Genomic DNA, 20,394 nt, shown 5'->3' with positions numbered 1-20,394 from the left:
ACCTGAGGGACTTTATAGTGCTGTGTCATCAGAGAAGGAAGTTTCCTGTTTTTTATTGTTTTTTTTTTTTTTTCTAGAGACAGAGTCTCACTGTACCGCCCTCGGGTAGAGTGCCGTGGCGGCACACGGCTCACAGCAACCTCTTAACTCTTGGGCTTACGCGATTCTCTTGCCTCAGCCTCCCGAGCAGCTGGGACTACAGGCGCACCCCACAACGCCCGGCTATTTTTTGGTTGCAGTTTGGCCGGGGCTGGGTTTGAACCCGCCACCCTCGGCATATGGGGCTGGCGCCCTACTCACTGAGCCACAGGAGCCGCCCAGTTTCCTGTTTTAAAAAATCTTATTTTAGATTAATATGAGGGGTACAGACAATTAGGTTACATTGCTTGTGTTTGTTAGGTAAGGTAACAAGGTAAGGTCCTTGTTGTAGTTGTGCCCCGCACCTAGGTGAGCCCCGTAAGTTCAGCTGTGTTTTTCTCGTGTGTGGGCTTGTATTTCTAGTTCTACCGGTTTTGAGGAGGAGGTTTCCTTCATGGAGGACCCAGCTCCCCGGTACCGGCCTCTCCTCCCCACGGACTGTTAGAAGATCTGAAAGTCACTCTGCGCACCACTCATCTTGGGTAGTAATTTCCAGCTGCCTTTTAAGAGAGAGTCTTTGTTTCATCAAAAAGTTTACATCCTTTAGCAAAGCCCCATGCAGTGCACAGTAGATGTCACCCACTGCATGAGGTGAAATTCTCAGCCTACCTGGCAGACCATGCTGGTGACAGACTCACGTGTGGCACCAGACTGGAGAAAAAAGTACAGTGGTGAGTGGGCTTCCCCCTTTTTATCTCTCTAATTGACCTTGTGATCCACGGACAGAGCTAACATCCTGAGGTGGACAGACTTGGGTTTGAATCCCCAGTGACGTTGCGTGGAAGCTGCGTGAACTAGAGAGCCGCTTTGCTCTCCCGGCTGCAGCAATCTGAGCTATGAAATAAGGATGGTGGTCAGTGACTTACCTGCGATAAAATGCACATAATGACCATCTTAACCATTTTTAAGAGTGTAATTCAGTGGCACTAAGTACATCCACTGCCACCACCCATCCCCAGAACTTGTTCCCAAACGAACTCTGTGTCCGGTGAGCACTAACCGCCCCAACTATTCACCGTCCATCTCTGAGAGCCTGACCACCCCAGGGGCCTCCGAGTGGGACCAGTCAGTATTTGCCCTTTGGTGACTGGTTTATTTGTTATGATGTCCTCAAGGCACATCCATCTGTCAGAATTTCTTTTCCTCCTTTTTGAAGGCTGAATTCTGTTGAGTGGGGAGATGTGTTGTTGATTCTCTGAGCACTCCACACACAGCTGGTCCAAGTCGAGATGAGCAGGTGAGCATAAAATTTGCGCCGGGGTTTGCAGATTTAGCACCCCACATGTAAAATCTACCTTTTAAAACAACGATTGCAGGTTGAAATGATAACATCTTAGATGGACTAGGTTAAATAAAGTATCCTTACAATTTTCATTTGCATCTTTTTTACATTTTCAGTGGGGCCGCTAGGAAACTTTAAGTGACATATGGCTCATGTAACATTTCTGTTGGACAGCACTGGTGTAGGTGGATGGTGGAGGGGTCACCTAGGATGTGTGTTCAGAAGGACAGGAGCATAGGCATGGGGACTATGCCCTAAGTGAGGCCCCTCAACATTCAGAGGCAAGAAACGCATTAAGATCTAGGCAGTGGTGACCACAGTGGGCAGCTGTGGTGGCAGAAAGACCAGCAGAACACACAGGGCCCCAGTGGGACAGCTCAAGCACAAGTGGAGAGTCACCGGATTAACTGGGGCTGGGCTTTCACCAGGCAACTGTTCAAGAAGGGAGTAGGAAGGGAACCACGGGTGTCTGGGAGCCAGCAACGGATGACTCTCACGGCCACAGAACTGATCTGATGCTGGGGAAGAGGGAGGTGGCGAGGGCGTGAGGGCGAGGTGAGGGCAACAGACAGTGGGTCTTGCAGAACCTTAAGCCAAGTCAGTCAGTCTTAATAAAGGACCCAGCTTCAGGTATTCCTTTGCAGCAGGGATTTTCAACCAGTGTGCTGTGAAAATTTTTATAGATCATTAATATTTTCAAAAGTCTTTTTTTCACTTTTTTGTGATCAACATAATTTCAGTGTGCTGTGAGATAAAAAAGGTTGAAAAACACTGCTTTAGGGCAGTGCCTGTGGCTCAAGGAGTAGGGCGCCAGCCCCATATACTGGAGGTGGTGAGTTCAAACCCTGCCCCAGCCAAAAACTGCAAAAAAAAAAACCCACAAAAAACACTGCTTTATTGTAACAGTAAACAGATTAGGACAAGGGAGGCAGGATGGCGGGGAGGAACAGTCCCTGCTCGGGAGGTAGTCCGCCATGCTGGGAAACCCTGATGCTGAGACCTCACTGAGAAGCTGAGGGAGCTTCTTCAGTACATGCTGGAAATTTGAGGATGAGGCAGCAGGGGAGTTCGGGACAGGCAAGGGTGTGGATGAGAGATACCCTGAGGCTGGGTGACCAGCGCAGGCCAGCACTCAGCACCCACTTAGTTTTCTCGACTATTCAAACCCAAGCTGAAGCACCCACCTCCCCCAGCTGCCATAAGAATTAAATGAGCAGGAGGCTATGGGGATGCCCTGATCCCATCCAGCTTGGTCAGCCCAGCAGTGGCCTTGAGGAGAACTGGCTTGGAGGTCTGCCCCTGGCGGAAGCCCACCTTGAGCCTGGGACCTTCTCATCCCAAGCACCTTTCTTTTCTCAGGTGGCACAACTAGGTTTGAACCGTTAAACACCTTGCCACATGGTACGCATTTGTAAGCTGAATAAATAAACTACTTGAAGGGGTGGCAGGGTCGTGTTTTCCTCCCAGCCTTCAGATCTCAGTTTAAATGTCGCTTAGGGTTCTTAACCAGTGGCCCACCCCAGGGGACATTTAGGCATGTCTGGAGACACTTCTGGTTGTCATAACATCCAGGGGGTAGAGGCCAGGGATGCGAGTGTTCCAGGTACACGGGACGGCGCCCACCACACAGGGTGACCCAGCCCCGGATGTCAGCTGAGGTTGCCAGAGACTCTGGCCTGGACTGAAGTGGATCCTTGGCCCTGTTGTTCTTCCTCCAGTCCGTTTGTTCTTTCGCAATATTTACTGCCATGTGCAATTAGGTGACTCTGGAAAAGAAAACAAACTTTTGTCTAGCTGCCTCGTCTCTAATGGGATTCCAGGATGGCAGGCCCTCCTCAGTCTTCCCGCTGCTGTCCACCCAGGTTGCACTGCACAGGTGCCCAACAACCACTGCTTCCATGGATGGATAAATAGGAACTTGCAGGGAGGTGCTGTTTCTTTTCTTTCTCCTGTCTGGAGTTTTGATTCTCTATCTCCAGTTTATCCAGATCTGCCTCTTAATTAATTTGAAAGGGGATTTTTAAAAAATATTTCAGTTCAAATAAAATCAGTATTAGTCTGATTAGATCCTGTTGTCCAGGATATGTGAAATGGCGAACGACCTTTCCAAAAGTTTTCATGTATATATTAGGAGTATACATGTATATTAAGAGTTCACTGGAACCCCGGTTGTTGACAAAGAACTGAGACAGAGACCATGAACTGAGTATCTAATTTATAAAATGTCGCCATTTTTATTTTGTCATTGTAAAGAGGTTTAGCTCAACCAGATTGTAACAAAATTACCACAGCTTATTCCAAAAGAAAATTTTAATACAAGAGATCTTAGAAAATTAAACACATTTGTTTAAAAATCCTATTGTGTAAACCTTAACGTAAGAGTGTGGTTAAGATAACACTACACGTTTCAGAGCGCATTGGAGACTTCTAGGCCTATTTTACACACAGACAACCATAGGCTCCGGCCCCGCAGCCTTCTCCCTGCATCACTGGGCTCACTGGGACCCAACATGAGTAACTCCGGCCAGGCCAGGCAGCCTGAGCTGAGCTTTCCACCTCTCCTGCATCTAAAAGACTCACTCCAAGAAGTTAGTGGCAGATAAGTTAAGCAAAGCCCTCTGCCCAAGGGCTGGGCCAGGGCTGAAGAGGCTGTGGAAGCAGACATCCTCTCCAGGGTGAATGTTAAGTGACAAAAATCCCAGTTAGCGGCACCCCGCTCCACTTCCTTCTGGAAATTTTTTGGTATCTGGGCTCATTTCTTGAGCTCTTTGTCACTCTGGTTACAAATGTACAATCCATTTGTCCATGCCTCAGCCCCGAGTCTGGCAAGGGTATCCCTGTCTATCCTATACTGATGGTGAAAAGAATCCTCCAAGGTGAATGAGGGCCTTTTCCTGGCAGTTCACGAGGGCAGGAAGCAGAACTGAGCAAATCGGAGGGGAAGGTGGAGGCCTGGGTGGGGCTGCCAGTGGCTTTTCAATTAGGACAGGAAAACATTTATGTGCCAGTGAGAACAGAACGCTTGTACCTCAAAACACCAATGAATGGACATTCATCTGGGTTACAAGGTCAACCATCCTTTTAAAAAATCAGGCTTTTTCCTTTTTTTCCCCCCTTCCCTACAGAAAATGTGTGTAAGAAACTCATTAGGGCTCTGTGGCAATGGCGAAAGTGACAAATACTAGAGTGGAGCTGGCCGGGGGTACCTCCAGTGGCCATGGGTGAATCGTGGAACCTGGTTTGTTCAAAGTCTGGGGACCCTGAGGGCTGCCCCGTCATTCTTACTGATCCAGTAGCTGAAGTTTTATTTTAGAAACATAATCAAGACCATGTATTACAGAAACATTAAAATGAACTTTTTGGCACAGAAATGTTAGATAAAATATACAGTGCTACAATTGTGCAAAATTAGCACAGAAGCCAATGCGAACAGCAAATATTTAACATTCGCTTTAATGAAATACTGCACAATATTTTGGAAACTTCATTACAATAGACTTTGCTCACAAGCAGGCCTTCTAGAAACAGCTTGTGTCTGCCAAGTCATAGCCTCTCCTGGAGAAAAGGTCCAGGCCATGGGGCACTGGGCTGAGTCCACCAAGGAAAAGTCAAGACAATTATTGCCTTTAGGGTTGAAACCTGGGTTGAGGCCACCCCTTCTGGAATGCCTCCTGGCCAGTCTGATACGCTGGGGGCCCTAGAGGGGCCTTGGTCGGGTCTTCTTGAAGCAGGTGCTGGAGGCTGAGAATCCAACCCTTCCTTTGCCAAGGCCAAGAGAGGGTACTGAGGGGATAACCTCCCTTGTGGGAGGTGGGGGGCAGGTGCTCACATAGAGGAGGCTGGCTGAGGAAGGCAGGCTGGGAGGAGGGTTCCTGCTGTGACCCCACTGCAGAGGATGGGGAGGGGTAGGGAAGCCCAGACCCTGAGACTTGACCCTCAGCAGGGTGCACTGTCCCATGCAAAACCAAGAGGCAGCCCCACGTGCCTGGGCACAGGGAGGTAGGACAGCAGTCTTCTGTGGAACGCAGCCCCACACGTCCCAGCTGGGCAGGCTGCTGGGGCTTCACTGCATGCCTGACTCTGGGCCCACACCCTGGGGAGCAGTCCTTGGACTACTGGCATTGGCTATAGCTGTGTTATCAGCTGGCTGGTTGGGGGTGAACCATTTTTGATTAAGTCTGGTTTTAAAGCACAACACACAACCTGCCACTCCTCTAGAAATTCAGTGGTTACTGAAGAGTTCATCTTACTAAGCTCCAAGGCGTGGAGAGCTGAGGGCTGTGACTAGACCCAGTCCTCCCCCCATCCCCAGAGTTCATAGCGTCCTGGCCTGCCCACTCCACCTCGTCCCTTTGGTAACTAAGAGGCCTCAGGAGGGTAAGTTGGTTACCACCACAAATGTTAACAGCCTCTTCCTTGAAAGCTTCCCCCTCCCCAGAGCCTGCAGCAGCTGCCGTGAAGCCCAGCTTGGCTTTCTGCGCTTGCCAGTACCGTGAGTGGCGGGTGCCCATGATCGAGATTCCGAGGAGCTGGAATTTCAGGCTGATTCCAGAGAGAGTGGCTGAGAAGCTTTACTCCCAGGCCAGAGTTGCTCTGGTCTGTGTTTGTATCAGCCTTTGACCTTCCTTCCTGGAAGCTTTAGGTCTCTTTTAAGCAGAGACGAATCTGCCCCTCCCTGCCTTTCCTGAGTCTTGTTTTTATCTAGGGGAGAAGAAAGACAGAAAAGAGATGATGGCAGAGAACACAACGGGCGCTGTTCCGTTCTGACTACAGCAGACCACGGACAGCAAGGGTGCCTTATCAAAAGGACCCAGAGTGGGTCCCTCCTCCCAACAGAGGTGGACCTAGATGTCCAAGGCCTTCTAGACAGAAGCAGCTCCTATGGTTTCTTTCTAAATGTGGGTATGGGAGGGGGGGTCCTTTCTCAGATGGCAACATCAGAGGTACCAGAGGATCTTCTTTGTGGATCAAGTAAGGTGCCCTGAGAAGGCACAAGGCTGGGCAGGGCTGGAGCTGGATCCAGGCTGAGGGCCAGATAATGACGTGTCTCCAGGGGTGGCACCTGGGGCACCAGGTCCCAGCTTAGACCTTCGCAGACTAGATGCTTTGGGCTTCTTCCTCCAGGAACTGGGAAGTCCGACCCACCACCCCAGAGCCAGGGCGGGAGTATTTGGAGAAGCTGGAGGGACTAAATCATTGCAGAACATTCTATATGATTCCAAAGTTAAGGCTTCAGGGAGGTGCTGATGTGTGCCTGTCACACACTCACCTGAGCTGGGATGAGGGGATGGTCTGCACTTGGAGAGGGACTCAGGTCTCCGCATGGTCACAGAAGGGGGGCACAAAGAGCGAGCAGCCAGGTGACCCCACGATGGTGCCATCACAGCCCATGTTCCAGGGGGCAGGGCCAGTTTCCTGGGAATAATTAAGCTTTAGAAGAAGGGAGAGGCAGAGTTCCTCCCTCTTTCTAAATAGCAGCTGGGTGTGGAATTGTTTCTCCCGGTTTAGCATCTGTCTGTAGTGGCTATGGGTGCCTTTTTTTTTTTTTCAAACTGCAGGTGCAGAATGTCAGAGAAGGTTCCTAGGGGAGTGGAAAGGGCAATGCCGCTGCATTCTCTGATGTGTTTGGGATCAGGAGCCAGGCCTGGGAGGATGCTGGAGCTGGTTCCATTCTGTACTCGACACACACAGAAGGGGGAGGCGCCCTCAGGTTGCAGATCCCGGTTCAGGGAGGCACTGCCAGGGCAGTCTCAGCTCTACTCCGACTGGCGCAAATAAACCCAACCCAGGGAGGCCTGGCGCCAGGCGGCCTGGGCTCTCAGTCCCTGTTGCCAAGTCCAGGGAGGTTCTGTGCCCCATGTTGCCAGCCACAGTGCCCGAGGGCCTCAGAATCAAACCCAGCCTCTGCGTAGCAGCCATCCTGGCAGACAAGGAGAAGGAGCAGGTCACCTTTCTAAGGCCCAGATGTCTCTTCTGCCTTACGGGGCACAGGTCCCCTCAGATGTCACTCAGACCATCTCTGTTTGTCTGTAGAGCCATGTGTAAGGTGGATCAACTTTGTCCTCACTGCCTTACATAAGTTTCCTTCTGGCTAGGAGGGGAATACGCAGGACAAACCTTCCAGCTGATTCTAGCTAGGAAACACCTCTTGCTCATCAAGGCAGTGCCTGGCCACATCCGCGGTCTGTTTGCCAATGCTCGCCTTCCATGCTCGTCCTCGTTCCCAGGTCCCCCGACTCCACTCCCCTCAGGTTGGGGGTTGGGAGGAGGGGCACAACTTGGTCCTGCGTAGTCCATCTCACAATGTTTTATCTAGATATTAATAGTCCCCAGAAAATGCAAACTCTTCATAACTGTGCTCAGTGTCTGAGGACAGCTCTTGACTGGGGACAGTTCCATGATCCTAGGGGTGAAACCAGCCAATGCCCTGTTCCTTTGAGGCGCTGTGACCTGGGCCTGGAGGAGGAGCAGCTTCAGGGGCTGCTGTGCTGTCTGTCAAGGCCCTGGGCTCTGAGGCCCTGCCCTGAGAAGGGAGGAAGGGGCAAATCCATCCTCAGGGATACACAGGATTCTGGCCCCAGCAAGAGCCTGCTGGGGATCACAAACGTGTGTCTTGGGGTGCAGGGAGGGAGCAGTCATGATCTGTTCAGAGCACACGCTATGTTCAAGGTTGCAGAGATGAGCTGGGTCTGAAATCCCACTGGTTCCCAGAACCAAGTCTCTGATGACTGTAAGGCCAAGGCCACTGATTCCAGAATAGGCTGGGGATAGAGTTTGCTGCTGACAGTGGGGCGGGACACCTGAGTCCCCACCAAGCCCAACAAGGTGCACGTGGACCTGGGTGACCTCAGGGTTCCTATGTGACTAGTCTTTCCTGAAGCCAGTTGTGGGGAGGTAGGAGATGTTCTCTAAGAACCAAAGTTAAACTCACTAATGGCCCCTGGGCAAGGCCAGGAGGAGCATCTCCCTGGAGGAGCTATGGTGGCAACACTGCAGGGTGTGTGACAACTACGGGTGGGAAGGAAAATGGAGAGGAAAGGGCACCCCACTGTCTGTTCATAACGCCATAGCAGGCAATTAGGTTAAAAAGCAAAAAGAAGCAGACGGTCGTCTGACTCACGGGGGAAGGAGTCAGGTGTTTCTGGAGAACCCTCCTGCCTTCTGACCTACAGTGTAGGAGCTGTCATCTCTGACTGGGACGCCCACCCTGCTGCTGGCCCCTGAGCTGGAGGGAGGGAAAAAAACGGCCCCGGCTGTCCAGACTGTGGGAGAACAGTGACTGCGTGTCTGAGTCTGTCCAGCGAGGCGCTCTGAGGCCAGGGCCGCAGCTGCTCTAAGACTCAGTTTAATTGGAGTGTCCTATGACTAGTGGGGAGGCTCTCTGGGGCGATGCTGTCATTATTCTGAGGTGGGGTGGCTGCCGTAACATGAAGGGCCCATGTCTGGGGTTCTGTAGAGGTCAGAGGTCACCGCTCTGGGGCTCCACGTTGCGTGTCTCCCTGGGGTGCCCTCGGGATAGCTTGGGGAAGCGAGAAGCTGCTTTGGGCCGGCTGTTGTTGTTCAGTGGTTCTCCGGGAGGGGTAATATCACTGTAAGACAGAGCAGAAGAGAACTGGGTTAGGGCAAGGGTTCAAATGCCAATGATTATAGGCAGGGAACAGCCAGGTGTGGGGACAGCGTGTGCTCATAGTGAGAGGGACCTAGAGGAACGGGAAATGCACATTGTGTGTACGCTTATCATCTCTTAAAAGCACTCTGATGGTCCCCCGGTGGGGCGTGTGTCCCACCTTGCTTGTGGGACACTGGTCATGTTTTCCTTGTTCTTCCAGCAAAGGCACACTTCAAAGTCAAAGAAGAAAAATCATTTGGGAAGAACATTGTATTTAAAGTCTGGGAAGGTATATAACAAAAAACTAAGATGGGGACATAGAATGGCATCTACCTTAAGGGAACACTCTGGCTGTGTGCAAGTATCTAATCGTAAGTGGTGTGTGAAAGAGCCCCACACAGGAAGCCACCAGAGGAAAGGGCCCGCTGCTGCTCGTGACGCTGCCACGCAGCAGGGGTTGTGCAGTCACCAGGGGCAGCCGCCAGGCCGTGCTCCCAGCCTGACAAGGTGCCCAAACACAGCACAAGTCCAAGCCAGGCAGGAGGGTGTGACCTGCTAGGTGCAGAAAGACACCGAGGGTCTGTTCCTGTGGTCACTCGTCCTGTGGCTGTTTCTCCAGCACCCACAGCAGCCACATGCCATGCCAGGTGATGAATGTGGAGGGGAGCAACTGAGAAACTCTCCCAGGTCTGGCAGGACTTACAGTCCACAGAGTTAAGGGTTACACGTCAGGAAGATGTGGGTTACAAATGCAGCTGGAGCTCCCTGCGAGGCCTGAGTGCTACTTACGGGAGGTGCCGGGGGGTCAGCAGGGGAAAGGGTCTGTCTGCTTCCCCCAGGCCCTTAGCACAGCTGAAGGGACAGGGTGAGGGCACGTCTGCCAGAGGGATCTGGGTGCATTTTATGTGACCAGCGAGTGGATTAGAGTGTCAGAGTGGTGAGCAGTGGACACACTTTGTCTTTGTTGTGGCTGCCATAAAAAAAAAAAAAAAAAAAAATTACTGGCTTACAGAAACATACACGTCATCATGCAGTTTGAGGTCAGAAATCTAAAATCTTCCAGGCCTACAGTCAAAGTGGTGGCAGGGCTTGCTGCTGGTGGAGGCTCTGCAGGGAGCACACCTTCCCCCAGGAGGAGGTGAGTATCTGTGTTGACGCCGCTCCACAGAGCTCCTCCTGCCACATCAGCAGTGGTATTAGATTCACACAGCAGGGTAAACCCTACTGAACACTGCACACAGGAGGGATCGAGTTTGCGTGTGCCTTGTGAGAATCTAATCCCAGCCATCCCCCCACTTCCAGTCCATGGAAAAACTATCTTCCATGAAACCAGTCCCCAAATGGCTGGGGACCACTGTTTCTAAAGGCAATGTGTGTGCTGGGCCCATGGTCCCTTCCTCTCCCCCAACAGCCTAGCAGCTTCACAGCGTCACAGGGTGAATCTCACCCTTCTTCCTTTCTTCTCACAAGAACTTTTGTGACTCCACTGAGCCCCCGGATCATCTCCCCATCTCTAGATCCTTAAGCATCTGCAAGGGATAAGGGGACGCATTCAGATGTTCTGGGAGGCACTGTGTCCCCACTGCAGGCTATCTGGACAGGAAGAAAGGCAACAGCCAGTCCTTCCTACCATCCATACGTCATTCAACACCGGTTTAGCTCTTTTTGCATCTTGAAATCAGAGTATAGGAGGAACAGGAAAAACCTAGAGAGGCAGAGGTCTCCGGTGTGACAGGGAACCAGGTCGAGGCTTTTACAGAGATTTCAGAGACCCCAAGAACATGGCATACTTCCCAGCCCTCTGGTTTGCCACTCAGCTCCCTACATCTGTCTGGCTTAGGGGAATGAGGCTGAAGGAGCCTTCTCTGAAAGGACCTTCCTAGTCTTTTTGGAATAGGATTGGTGTCTGGGTTGTGCAGATTCTAAGCTGCCTCATCCTGACACATCAGAGGGTGGTCTCTTGCCCCATCAGGGCCCCTAAATAGCTACATAAATGAAAAAAAAAATGCACAACGCCTGACTGTTTGGGCAGCACCTGTGGCCCAAAGGGGTAGAGCGCCGGTCCCGTATGCTGAAGGTGGCAGGTTCAAACCCAGCCCTGGCCAAAAAAAAAAAAAAAAAAAATGCACAGAAATGGGGGAGAGATGAGTACTTGGCAGGGATGTTTACAGACAGCCTGAAAAAATAAGTCAGAGAGCAAACAGGTGGGTGTCCAGCCTTCAGCTGTGTTGCTAAGGAGGGTGGGGAAATGGTGGCCATCTTGTGATGAAGGAAGAGGGCCTCCATCGGGGGTGAGAAGGATCTGTGAGGGTATTAATGTTACCCCTTAGCTGCAGCAGGCTCCAGGGAAATGCAAAACTCAGTTTCCACCTTCAAGTTCCTCAAAGCAGGGTTACGGGGGGATGTGACCGATCAAAGGCCATCCAAGGAGAGGGTTCTACTGCATGAGTACAGCTGAGCAGAAGACGGGGGAAAGGGCATTCCAGCCAGCGAAGGCTGGGGATACCTGGACAAAGGGATAGACACAGCTGTCACGAGTTCTAACCAAGCCACCTCGAGGCCACTTCCTAGGTTCTGCATTTGGGTGAAGGAGACTGTATTCCATAGCCCTCCCGTTCTCACGCGAGAACGCCTGCTTGAACAGGCAGGAGCCCACAAACCAGACTTTTAGAGCCCCAAGTCTAGATGACCTTGGTACTAGTGTCAGTAAGGCCATCTTCAGGGTACGAGTGACAGAACTGTGGGAAGTGACCACCACTGAGGCCTGGGGCACCCTGCCTGACGCTGGTGTTGGAGCACATAGCAACGTCCCCAGACTCTGCTGTCCATGTTTCCCCCCCCGGGCCTTGTGCATCTCCTATGTAATAGCCAAGATTTTTTTCAGTACCTTTTTACCTTGGTCTATGCAAAAACATCCACAGATACAGTTTTTTTTTTTTTTTTTTTGTAGAGACAGAGTCTCACTGTACCGCCCTCGGGTAGAGTGCCGTGGCGTCACACGGCTCACAGCAACCTCTAACTCTTGGGCTTACGCGATTCTCTTGCCTCAGCCTCTCGAGCAGCTGGGACTACAGGTGCCCGCCACAACACCCGGCTATTTTTCTGTTGCAGTTTGGCCGGGGCTGGGTTTGAACCCGCCACCCTCGGCATATGGGGCCGGCGCCCTACTCACTGAGCCACAGGCGCCTCCCCACAAATACAGTTTTAAGGCACACTGAAGCTTTACTCTTGTGCATCAGCACTGGCTTAGGGGAATGAGGCTGAAGGAGCCTTCTCTGAAAGGACCTTGCTACCTACCTGCAGGTTCTTGGCAACATGAGAGAATCTCACTGACACAGTGCCACGCCCATCTGATTCTATTCACAGAACACTTTAGAAAAGGTAAAGCTACAGGAACGGAGAGCAGACCAGGGGTAGGGGATAGATCTGTTCAGGGACACAGAGCAGACCAGGGGGAGGTGACAGATCTGTTCAGGGATGGAGAGCAGACCAGGGGGAGGTGATGGACCTGTTCAGGGATGGAGAGCAGACCAGGGGGAGGTGATGGACCTGTTCAGGGATGGAGAGCAGACCAGGGGGAGGTGATGGACCTGTTCAGGGATGGAGAGCAGACCAGGGGGAGGTGATGGACCTGTTCAGGGATGGAGAGCAGACCAGGGGTAGGGGACAGATCTGTTCAGGGACACAGAGCAGACCAGGGGGAGGTGACAGGTCTGTTCAGGGACACAGAGCAGACCAGGGGGAGGTGATGGATCTGAGCAGACCAGGGGGAGGTAACAGACCTGTTCAGGGACGGAGAGCAGACCAGGGGGAGGTGACAGGTCTGTTCAGGGACACAGAACAGACCAGGGGGAGGTGATGGATCTGTTCAGGGACACAGAGCAGACCAGGGGGAGGTGACAGACCTGTTCGGGGATGGAGAGTAGACCAGGGGGAGGTGACGGATCTGAGCAGACCAGGGGGAGGTGACAGACCTGTTCAGGGACGGAGAGCAGATCAGGGGAGGTGACAGATCTGAGCAGTCCAGGGGAGGCAATGGACCTGTTTGGTATCTTGATGGTGGTGGTGGTTACAGGAGGCCATGCACTTGTCAAAATTCCTAAGACTGTACAATAACAAGGTCAACGTGACCACATCATAACTCAATCTCAAACTTGATTCTAAAAGGCAGGATCTTGAAATCTACTTTGTCAGCATGAAAGACCCCTGGGGAAGACCCTGACAGCCTGAGGCCTTCTGCAATCAAAACCCTTGTCCCCTTCTCTGGGCAGAAAGCAGGGGACCTTGGGACATAAAGTCTGGCCAACTCTTGGCTTTATCACTCACCAGCATGGGGTGGGATCTGTATCTCAGTAGCTCACGAGGGTTTAAAAACTGTTAAAAATGACAGCTGAGGGGGAGATCACAGATGTGCTGTCCTGTGACAGAGCTGAGGCTCTTACTCGGTGCTGGGAAGAACAGGTATACAGTTCTGGGGGGAGCACGGTGTGCAGTGGTGGGGGCAGCAGGGTGTCCAGTGCTGTGGGGAGCAGGGTGCCCAGTGCTGGGGGGAGCAGGGCGCCCAGTGCTGGGGGGAGCAGGGCGCCCAGTGCTAGGGGGGGAGGGCGCACAGTGCTGGGGGGAGCAGGGCACCCAGTGCTGGGGACAGCAGGGCACCCAATGCTAGGGGAGCAGGGCACCCAGGGGAGAGCAGAGCACCCAGTGCTGGGGGAGCAGGGTACCCAGAGCCAGGGGAGCAGGGTGACCAGTGCTGGGGGGAGCAGGGAGCCCAGTGCTGGGGGAGCAGGGCACCCAGTGCTGGCGGAGCAGGGCACCCAATGCCAGGGGGAGCAGGGTGCCCAGTGCTGGGGGGAGCAGGGCACCCAATGCTGGGACAGCAAGGCCCATGTGGTGCCGTGCAGTGTGGGGCCTCTCCCTTCACCTGTTCTGGCCACTTTGGGGAACTGGCTCTGGTAGGGCTTCCCTATCCTCTGAGAAAACCTGTCCCAGGATAGAACAGAGCCCCATCCTTCAGATGTGGTACTGCTGGAGCCATTTCTGGGTCACGCTCAGGGAGGGCCTTAGACACCCAGTTCAAACTGATGGGCAGGAAGCCCAGGAATGAAAGAGTGCAGAGGCTTCCTTCCCTAAGTCTACAAGGTGCTGGCCATCCTGGGCCATGGACATATCCTGTCTGCAAGCTGGAAAGCTCCCTGGGGACATCACTTCCCCAGGGCTGACACCCTGCACCTGGCTCTCAGCTCAGCTGGAAGGCAGGTGGAGAACAACCTATTGGGAAGGGACAGTCACCTAGAACATAGCCCAAATGTCCCAATGGTCCCTCCTTCTCCCGTGGGGGAAAGGGACTCCAGCTGAGGTAACGAGCTCCAGGTCAGGACCCACGGGGACTGGGTGTTCACACAACAATGAAATCACCTAACGATGCCCTTCTCAGAACACATCCATATCAGACTAAATGCCGCATGACCAAACCCAACCTTTAAGGAGGCAGATAGATCACAAAGTAGACCAGGTTCTTCTGCAAGAAGAAGATTCCTGTCTACCCAAATCAGTATCATAAGAAGTCCCCAAAGAAACCTGACATCAAGTTTACATAGCTTCTCAAATAACCCTCCAGCTGATCATGTCACCCTGTCCTGATTTCACCCCTCCAGCACTGTGGAGGAGGGGATGGCTAGCAGGCAGGCCCCTGTGCAGCAAGGCCCCTGAGGCACAATGATTTGCACTTTGGACCAGGGAACTCACCTCAGCTCCTGCTCCCTGCTGTGTGCCAGGTGCTGTCCTAACAAGTATTTACACAGAAACCCTCATGGAAGCCAGGAGTGAGGCCCTGATAGTAACCCCACTTTTGGATGAGGAAACTGAGGCACAGGGAGGTTAACTGGCCCTGGCTTAAGAGCACACAGTGGACAGCACTGGGTTTGGTAGCTGACAGTCAGAGCCCAAGGCCTCTCCTGCCTCACCCTGGCCTTGTTTCCCTTCCAGGAAATCTGTAGAGAATGTTTCATCAAGATGTGGTCGTGCCCGTTCATTCCCATGTGGTCTACCAGTTGCTCTCTCAAGCAAGGGCAGACTTGAGTGGTTGCAACAGACTGAGAGGCCTGAAAGGCCAGATGTGTTTATTATCACCACCCCCTCTATAAAGACGCAGCAGCTGCTGTCTCCCAGGCTCTCTCGGCATCAGCACAGCCGGGCAGCTCTGCCAGTCTCTACCTTGCAGACGAGAAGACAGAGGTTCAGGAGCATCACACACCTGTCCTGTGATGCCCAGCTGCCACACGGCAGGACTGGCATAGAGAAGCCAAAATCTGAATCCAGAGCCTGCATGGTGTTGCACAGCATGCCAGGTAAGGAAAGTCTCTGGCTCTCCATCAGAGGCGGCCCAGAAGTGACCGCATCAGCGCCTTCCTTGTTCACACCAGCTCCCTCAGCTCTCATAAACCACCTCCATGGGATGTGGCACTTTTGTCCCATTGTACAGAGGTGGAAACCAAAGCTCGCAGAGGGAGAACAACTGGGCCCAAGTCTCATAATGGGTGGCTCAGGTGATATTCAGACTCAGGCCTGACTCCACAGCAGAATTTGTTCTAGCCTTTTCAAAATAGGGCTTCTCAACTCTGCATGTGCTGTAGAATCACCTTGGGGGAACTTTACAAAGCATACTTTTGCCCAGACCCAGGCTTCAAAGATGAATGTTAAATTAACTCGGCAGGGCCTGGCCACTGTCGTTTATAAAAGCATGCCAGGTGATCCGACGGGCAAGGCTGGCAGAGAGCCACACTTGAAAGTACGATTCCAGGAGATTCTGCACTTTTAAAGACTGGCCCCAAAAAGAATAATTCCATTTATCTCTGAGGCTAAAGGAGGCTTTTTGTGGGTTGGGAAATTGGTTAAACATTTGACAGTGTCTGAACTTTCTGGAGAAACAATTTTAAACTGTTCTGGAAGACAGCAGATCTGAGCACAGTCTGCTGGTGATGGTTTGTGGGGGTAGACCCATACGGATGGGATGGAGTGTTTTCCACTATTTCCTGACAGCAGTGGGCCAGGGCTCCATCATTCCAGACGAGGCCTCATCCCAGGAAAGAGGCTCCCTGGCTGGCATCTTGCGTAGGACCATGACCCCTGGGCTGAAGATAAAGTGACACTTAGATCAAATGCACCTTTCCACTGCGCCCCGGGCCTTTCTGCCATTATGGTTCAACTGGAACCTTATTTCCATTTAAATGTAACTGACAATTCTGAGCTTCCCTCACAGGTTTCCTTCCCAAAAAGAGTCTATTATGAAAATATCACTCCTATAGAAAAAGGTTCCATGTGAAAAGATAGTAGTAGCTCCATCTTCCTAGAAGAGGTAAAGAAAAAAATGAAGCATAATATATTCCTTCCCACATCTTCCTTATCTCAGCTCTCCAGCCTCAATATACTCTTTGAACTATGTTATTTCATCATGTTTTTGAACAGGTAACAGAAAGAGGTGCAAAATAAAAAAGAACACAGAGGTAAATGTACAAAAAGTGAGCCTCTGTACCCCGGTCCTCTAGGAAAGAGAGGACCGTATCGTTTTTAAATGTATCTTTCCAGAGGTATTTATTGCACATGGACGTATATATGTACATACAGGTGTGAGTATGTATTTATAAAGCTTAGGTATTTCTTGTAGCTATTTCTACAAAGAAAAAATTATTATGCGCCTTACTTTTAATAATACATCATGGTGCTTTTCCCCTATCAACACACCTAGATCAGCCCCAGTATTCAAGTCCTTTCCTGTAAAGGGTCAGACTGCAAACATTTTAGGCTTCAGAGGCCCTTTGGTTTCTGTGGTAACTAATACGCTTTGGTTCTGTAGTAGGAAAAAAGCTATAGATGATAAGGTTTAAGTGAACAGGAGTGGTTGTACTGCAGCAGAGCTCTATTTACAGAAATAGCAGTTTGTTGACCTCTGTTCTAGTCTAAGCCCTCCTCGGCTGCCTCATTACAGCTGCGTGACCACATGGGACCATAGGGCCACGAACGGGCCTTTCTCCTTGACACACACTTGGCTGCTAATGGATATCACCCATTTGTTTATCACCCAAGTATCTCAGTAAATATTGGAACAGATTTTGCTTGGTGAACACTGGGCCCTGAGTGGCATCCTGCACATCAAATTGCCAGGCCTTGGGACTGCCTCACGCTGGTTTCAGCAGCTTTGATTTCTTTCGGGAGTTGTGTGTGGAGGTGGAGAGCTCAGAGGCTGAGGCAGACACGGTGCAAGACAGGCTGTGGGCATTAGGGCTGCGGTCCCGGGTTTTAGCCACACTCTATCCCCTGCCAGGGGCATGAGAGAATGAAATCGGACATGAATACAAGCTCCCGCAGGGCACCTGCCCATGGAGACAATTAACGGCAAGCATGACGATGACAACTGCTAAGTGAAATGTTGAAGTTCAACCCCAGGATTTCCGTCTGCTGTGTCCACCGATGCTACACCATTTAACATAAAGCCAGATGCTGCGATGCCTGCCAAGCCGCAAGTGTGGCCATGTGCTCTGAGACGGCCCATGACCTGCCTGCCTGCTCCTCAGGCCCCACTCTCTCTACCCCACTTTCTCCCTTGGCTTCCTATGGGCTATTTGCCCAGATGCTGTAACTTGACCAGCTTGACCACTTGTTCAATTTTCTGTTGCTCCCAACAGACCCAAACCGCAGAAGAGCAGGACTCCGCGCGCAGCAGGTGCTGGCAAACACTTGATGTCCAGACGAGTGCTGGCACCTTCACAGTGCACACCAAGGACACTGGTGGACACTTAAGGAACCAAGAAACAGCCAAACTGCGCCAGAAACCCCCCCAAAACACTGGTGCATCCTCCAAGTCAGAGCCTCACAACCTGGGGTGACTGAGGCTCAGCACAGCCAGTGCCTCTGAGTCCAGGACTTGCCCCCACCAGAAGAACACCTGGCTGTGCTCTGGGTTTTAAACTTGACCATCTTGGATATGGCTGAGTGGACCAAAGGTGGCCCCTGAGTAACTCCCTCCCTTGTGGGGCTGGGGCAGAGCTGGCAGGCTGATGAGTTTGTGTGGTTTATGAGGAAGCCACCATCATGAAAGCCCACAGAAAACACAGATGTGATTCCCAGAGGGCCCCATGCTGTAGGCCCCCAGTGCAGAAAGGACGGGAAGCACGGCCGCTCACCCTATGGCACCAGCAGTGTCCCAGAGATGCAGTACCTGCTGCAGGGACCTGGCATGGTCGTGGAGCTGGGGGTGGGGGACAATGAAGGTGGCAGGAAACTGCATGATCCAGAGTGGGGTCTGGTGGTGTGCCTGCTTCCTGCTGCTGCTATAACCAACTGCCACTAACCCCGGGCCTTAATACCCACATGTGTTCTGTCTTAATTCTGGAGGTCAGAACTCCAGCATGGGTCTCACTGTGCTAAAGTCAAGGTTTCAGCAGGGCCGTGTTCCTCTGAGGTGCTCAGGAGAGCTCCAGCAGTCATCTGCATTCCCTGTCTTGGTGCTCCTCCTCACCTCAAAGCCAGCAAGGGCAATTCAAGTCCTCCTCACCCTGACCACCTTCTGCCCCGATTCCACTTTTAAGGCCTCTGCGACAACAGTGAGCCCACCCAGATAACCTAGATTAGCCTTCTTGTAAGGTCAGCTGATCGGCAGCATGGCACAGCCACAGGTGCCGGGGACCAGCCCTGCTCAACACTGCTTTCACAGGTGGGTAGTCCATTCCACTCCTCCTGTGCACTCACTCTACTACAGTCCCACGTTTAATCCAGAGGTTTCCTGAGGTGGGTGGTATTGGTTCCTTTTCACAGATGACTGAATGAAGGTTTTGAGAGGTTAAACAACTGGTTCGGGTTCCAGAGTGTGTGTGTGTGGCGGGGCGTGGCATGGGATGAAGGCAGGCTGACTGCTGTACCTGCCTGCCTAGCCACAGGTCAGCGTTCTCCGAGGCTGCTACCAAGTCAGCCCCCACAAAACCCTGAGTCTTGAGTCTCCAGTGAGCTGCTGTGGACATCTCACAACTGTTTTCACGACCCACTGCTGGGACAGCTGAGCGCGTTTGTGTGACTCTGTGGGGAGAGGACGCTGGAAGCTGCGCCTGGTTCTCCCAGACCCTGCCCCTGTATCTCTTCCTGTTGCTGAGCCTGTCCTGTGCCCTTTTGCTGTGCAACATCACACCATGAGCACGACTGTGTGCTCAGTTCTTTGAGGCCACCTATTGAATCACTGCCTGCTCTGGTCTCAGGGACCCGCCACACCTCCACCCTCCTGGCCACCACCCGCCCTGGTCTCAGGGACCCGCCACACCTCCACCCTCCTGGTCACCACCCACCCTGGTCTCAGGGACCCGCCACACCTCCACCCTCCTGACTATCACCTGCCCTGGTCTCAGGGACCTGCCACACCTCCACCCTCCTGGCCACCACCTGCCGTGGTTTCAGGGACCCACCACACCTTTGTCCTCCTGGCCTCTTGCAGTTGCTGTTAATTATCTTCTCCCATCACTGGTCACTTGCTGACTGTCCCTACTGCTGACCAGTGAGTTCCCTGAGAGCAGGTCCCGGGTGTGTTTGGCTTGGTGCTCCATCTGTAGCACAATGAAGGAACTCACTGGCCAGGATAGCGCTGCTGGGAATCTAGCCTTTGGTTCCACATATGAGACGGAGGTCTACAGTGGCAACGTCACCAGCTAGGATGGATGGTCACATGGAATGCATCTCCTTGATTCTGTGGTCCCTAGACCCCAGCCCAGCCCCAGGTGGCCCTGCACACTCCACCCTCTCCCACGCAGGAGAGGCACTCGTGAATGAGAGCCCATATTCTCACAGGGCCTTAACAACAGGAAAGGCGGAGGTGAGAGTGTGCTCCTCTGAGGGAGACGGAGCCTCAGCAGGCAGCGTCTGAGGCTCACAGCTTCCTTGGGAGCTTGGTGTGAGGTGAATGGAATCTCGTCTGGGACCCCGTCCTCTTCTCCAAGGGGCACGCTGCTTGGCCCCTTCAGTACCTGGTGTACTCACTCCACATGCAGCTGCCGTGGAGCAAGAACTGCACCAACGAGGCAGGGCACGTCAGGCCCAGCTTCCGTGGGATAAGCAGCATGGGAATGACCCCTGCTGGGCCTGAGGCAGTTGGGGAAGGGGATGCCAGGGAAAGAAGGCCCTTGGTTGAAAGGCCCTCTGTGGCCAGGCATCCCCATCCCCCATTCCTGCTCCTCAGTCTTCCTTGCTGTCTCTCAAGCAGGCCAAGTACTCTTGGCCCCAGGGCCTTTGCACATGCTGCCTCTACCTGACACATTCTGTGGGGTCTCTACACCATGTCAAATTATCCTTGTGGCCTTCTGTCATAAGTACCACATCCCTACCAGGC

The 20,394-nt window shown here is 52.6% G+C and overlaps 1 protein-coding gene across 2 annotated transcripts in view; it reads right to left on the bottom strand.

Annotated features, from left to right (window-relative positions):
* Positions 1-3,631: 3,631 nt before the first annotated feature.
* Positions 3,632-20,394, bottom strand: part of SNX29 (sorting nexin 29) — a 640,705-nt gene continuing 623,942 nt past the window's right edge. For both annotated transcript variants that reach the window (XM_053556354.1, XM_053556355.1), the window contains exon 21: positions 3,632-9,009. In XM_053556354.1, coding sequence (XP_053412329.1) covers positions 8,880-9,009 — 130 coding nt within the window. In that variant the 3' untranslated portion in view covers positions 3,632-8,879. The remainder of the gene's footprint in view (positions 9,010-20,394) is intronic.

Source organism: Nycticebus coucang, chromosome 12, assembly GCF_027406575.1.
Source record: "Nycticebus coucang isolate mNycCou1 chromosome 12, mNycCou1.pri, whole genome shotgun sequence".
NCBI lineage: Eukaryota > Metazoa > Chordata > Mammalia > Primates > Lorisidae > Nycticebus > Nycticebus coucang.
This window is presented reverse-complemented; position numbering and strand designations above follow the sequence as displayed.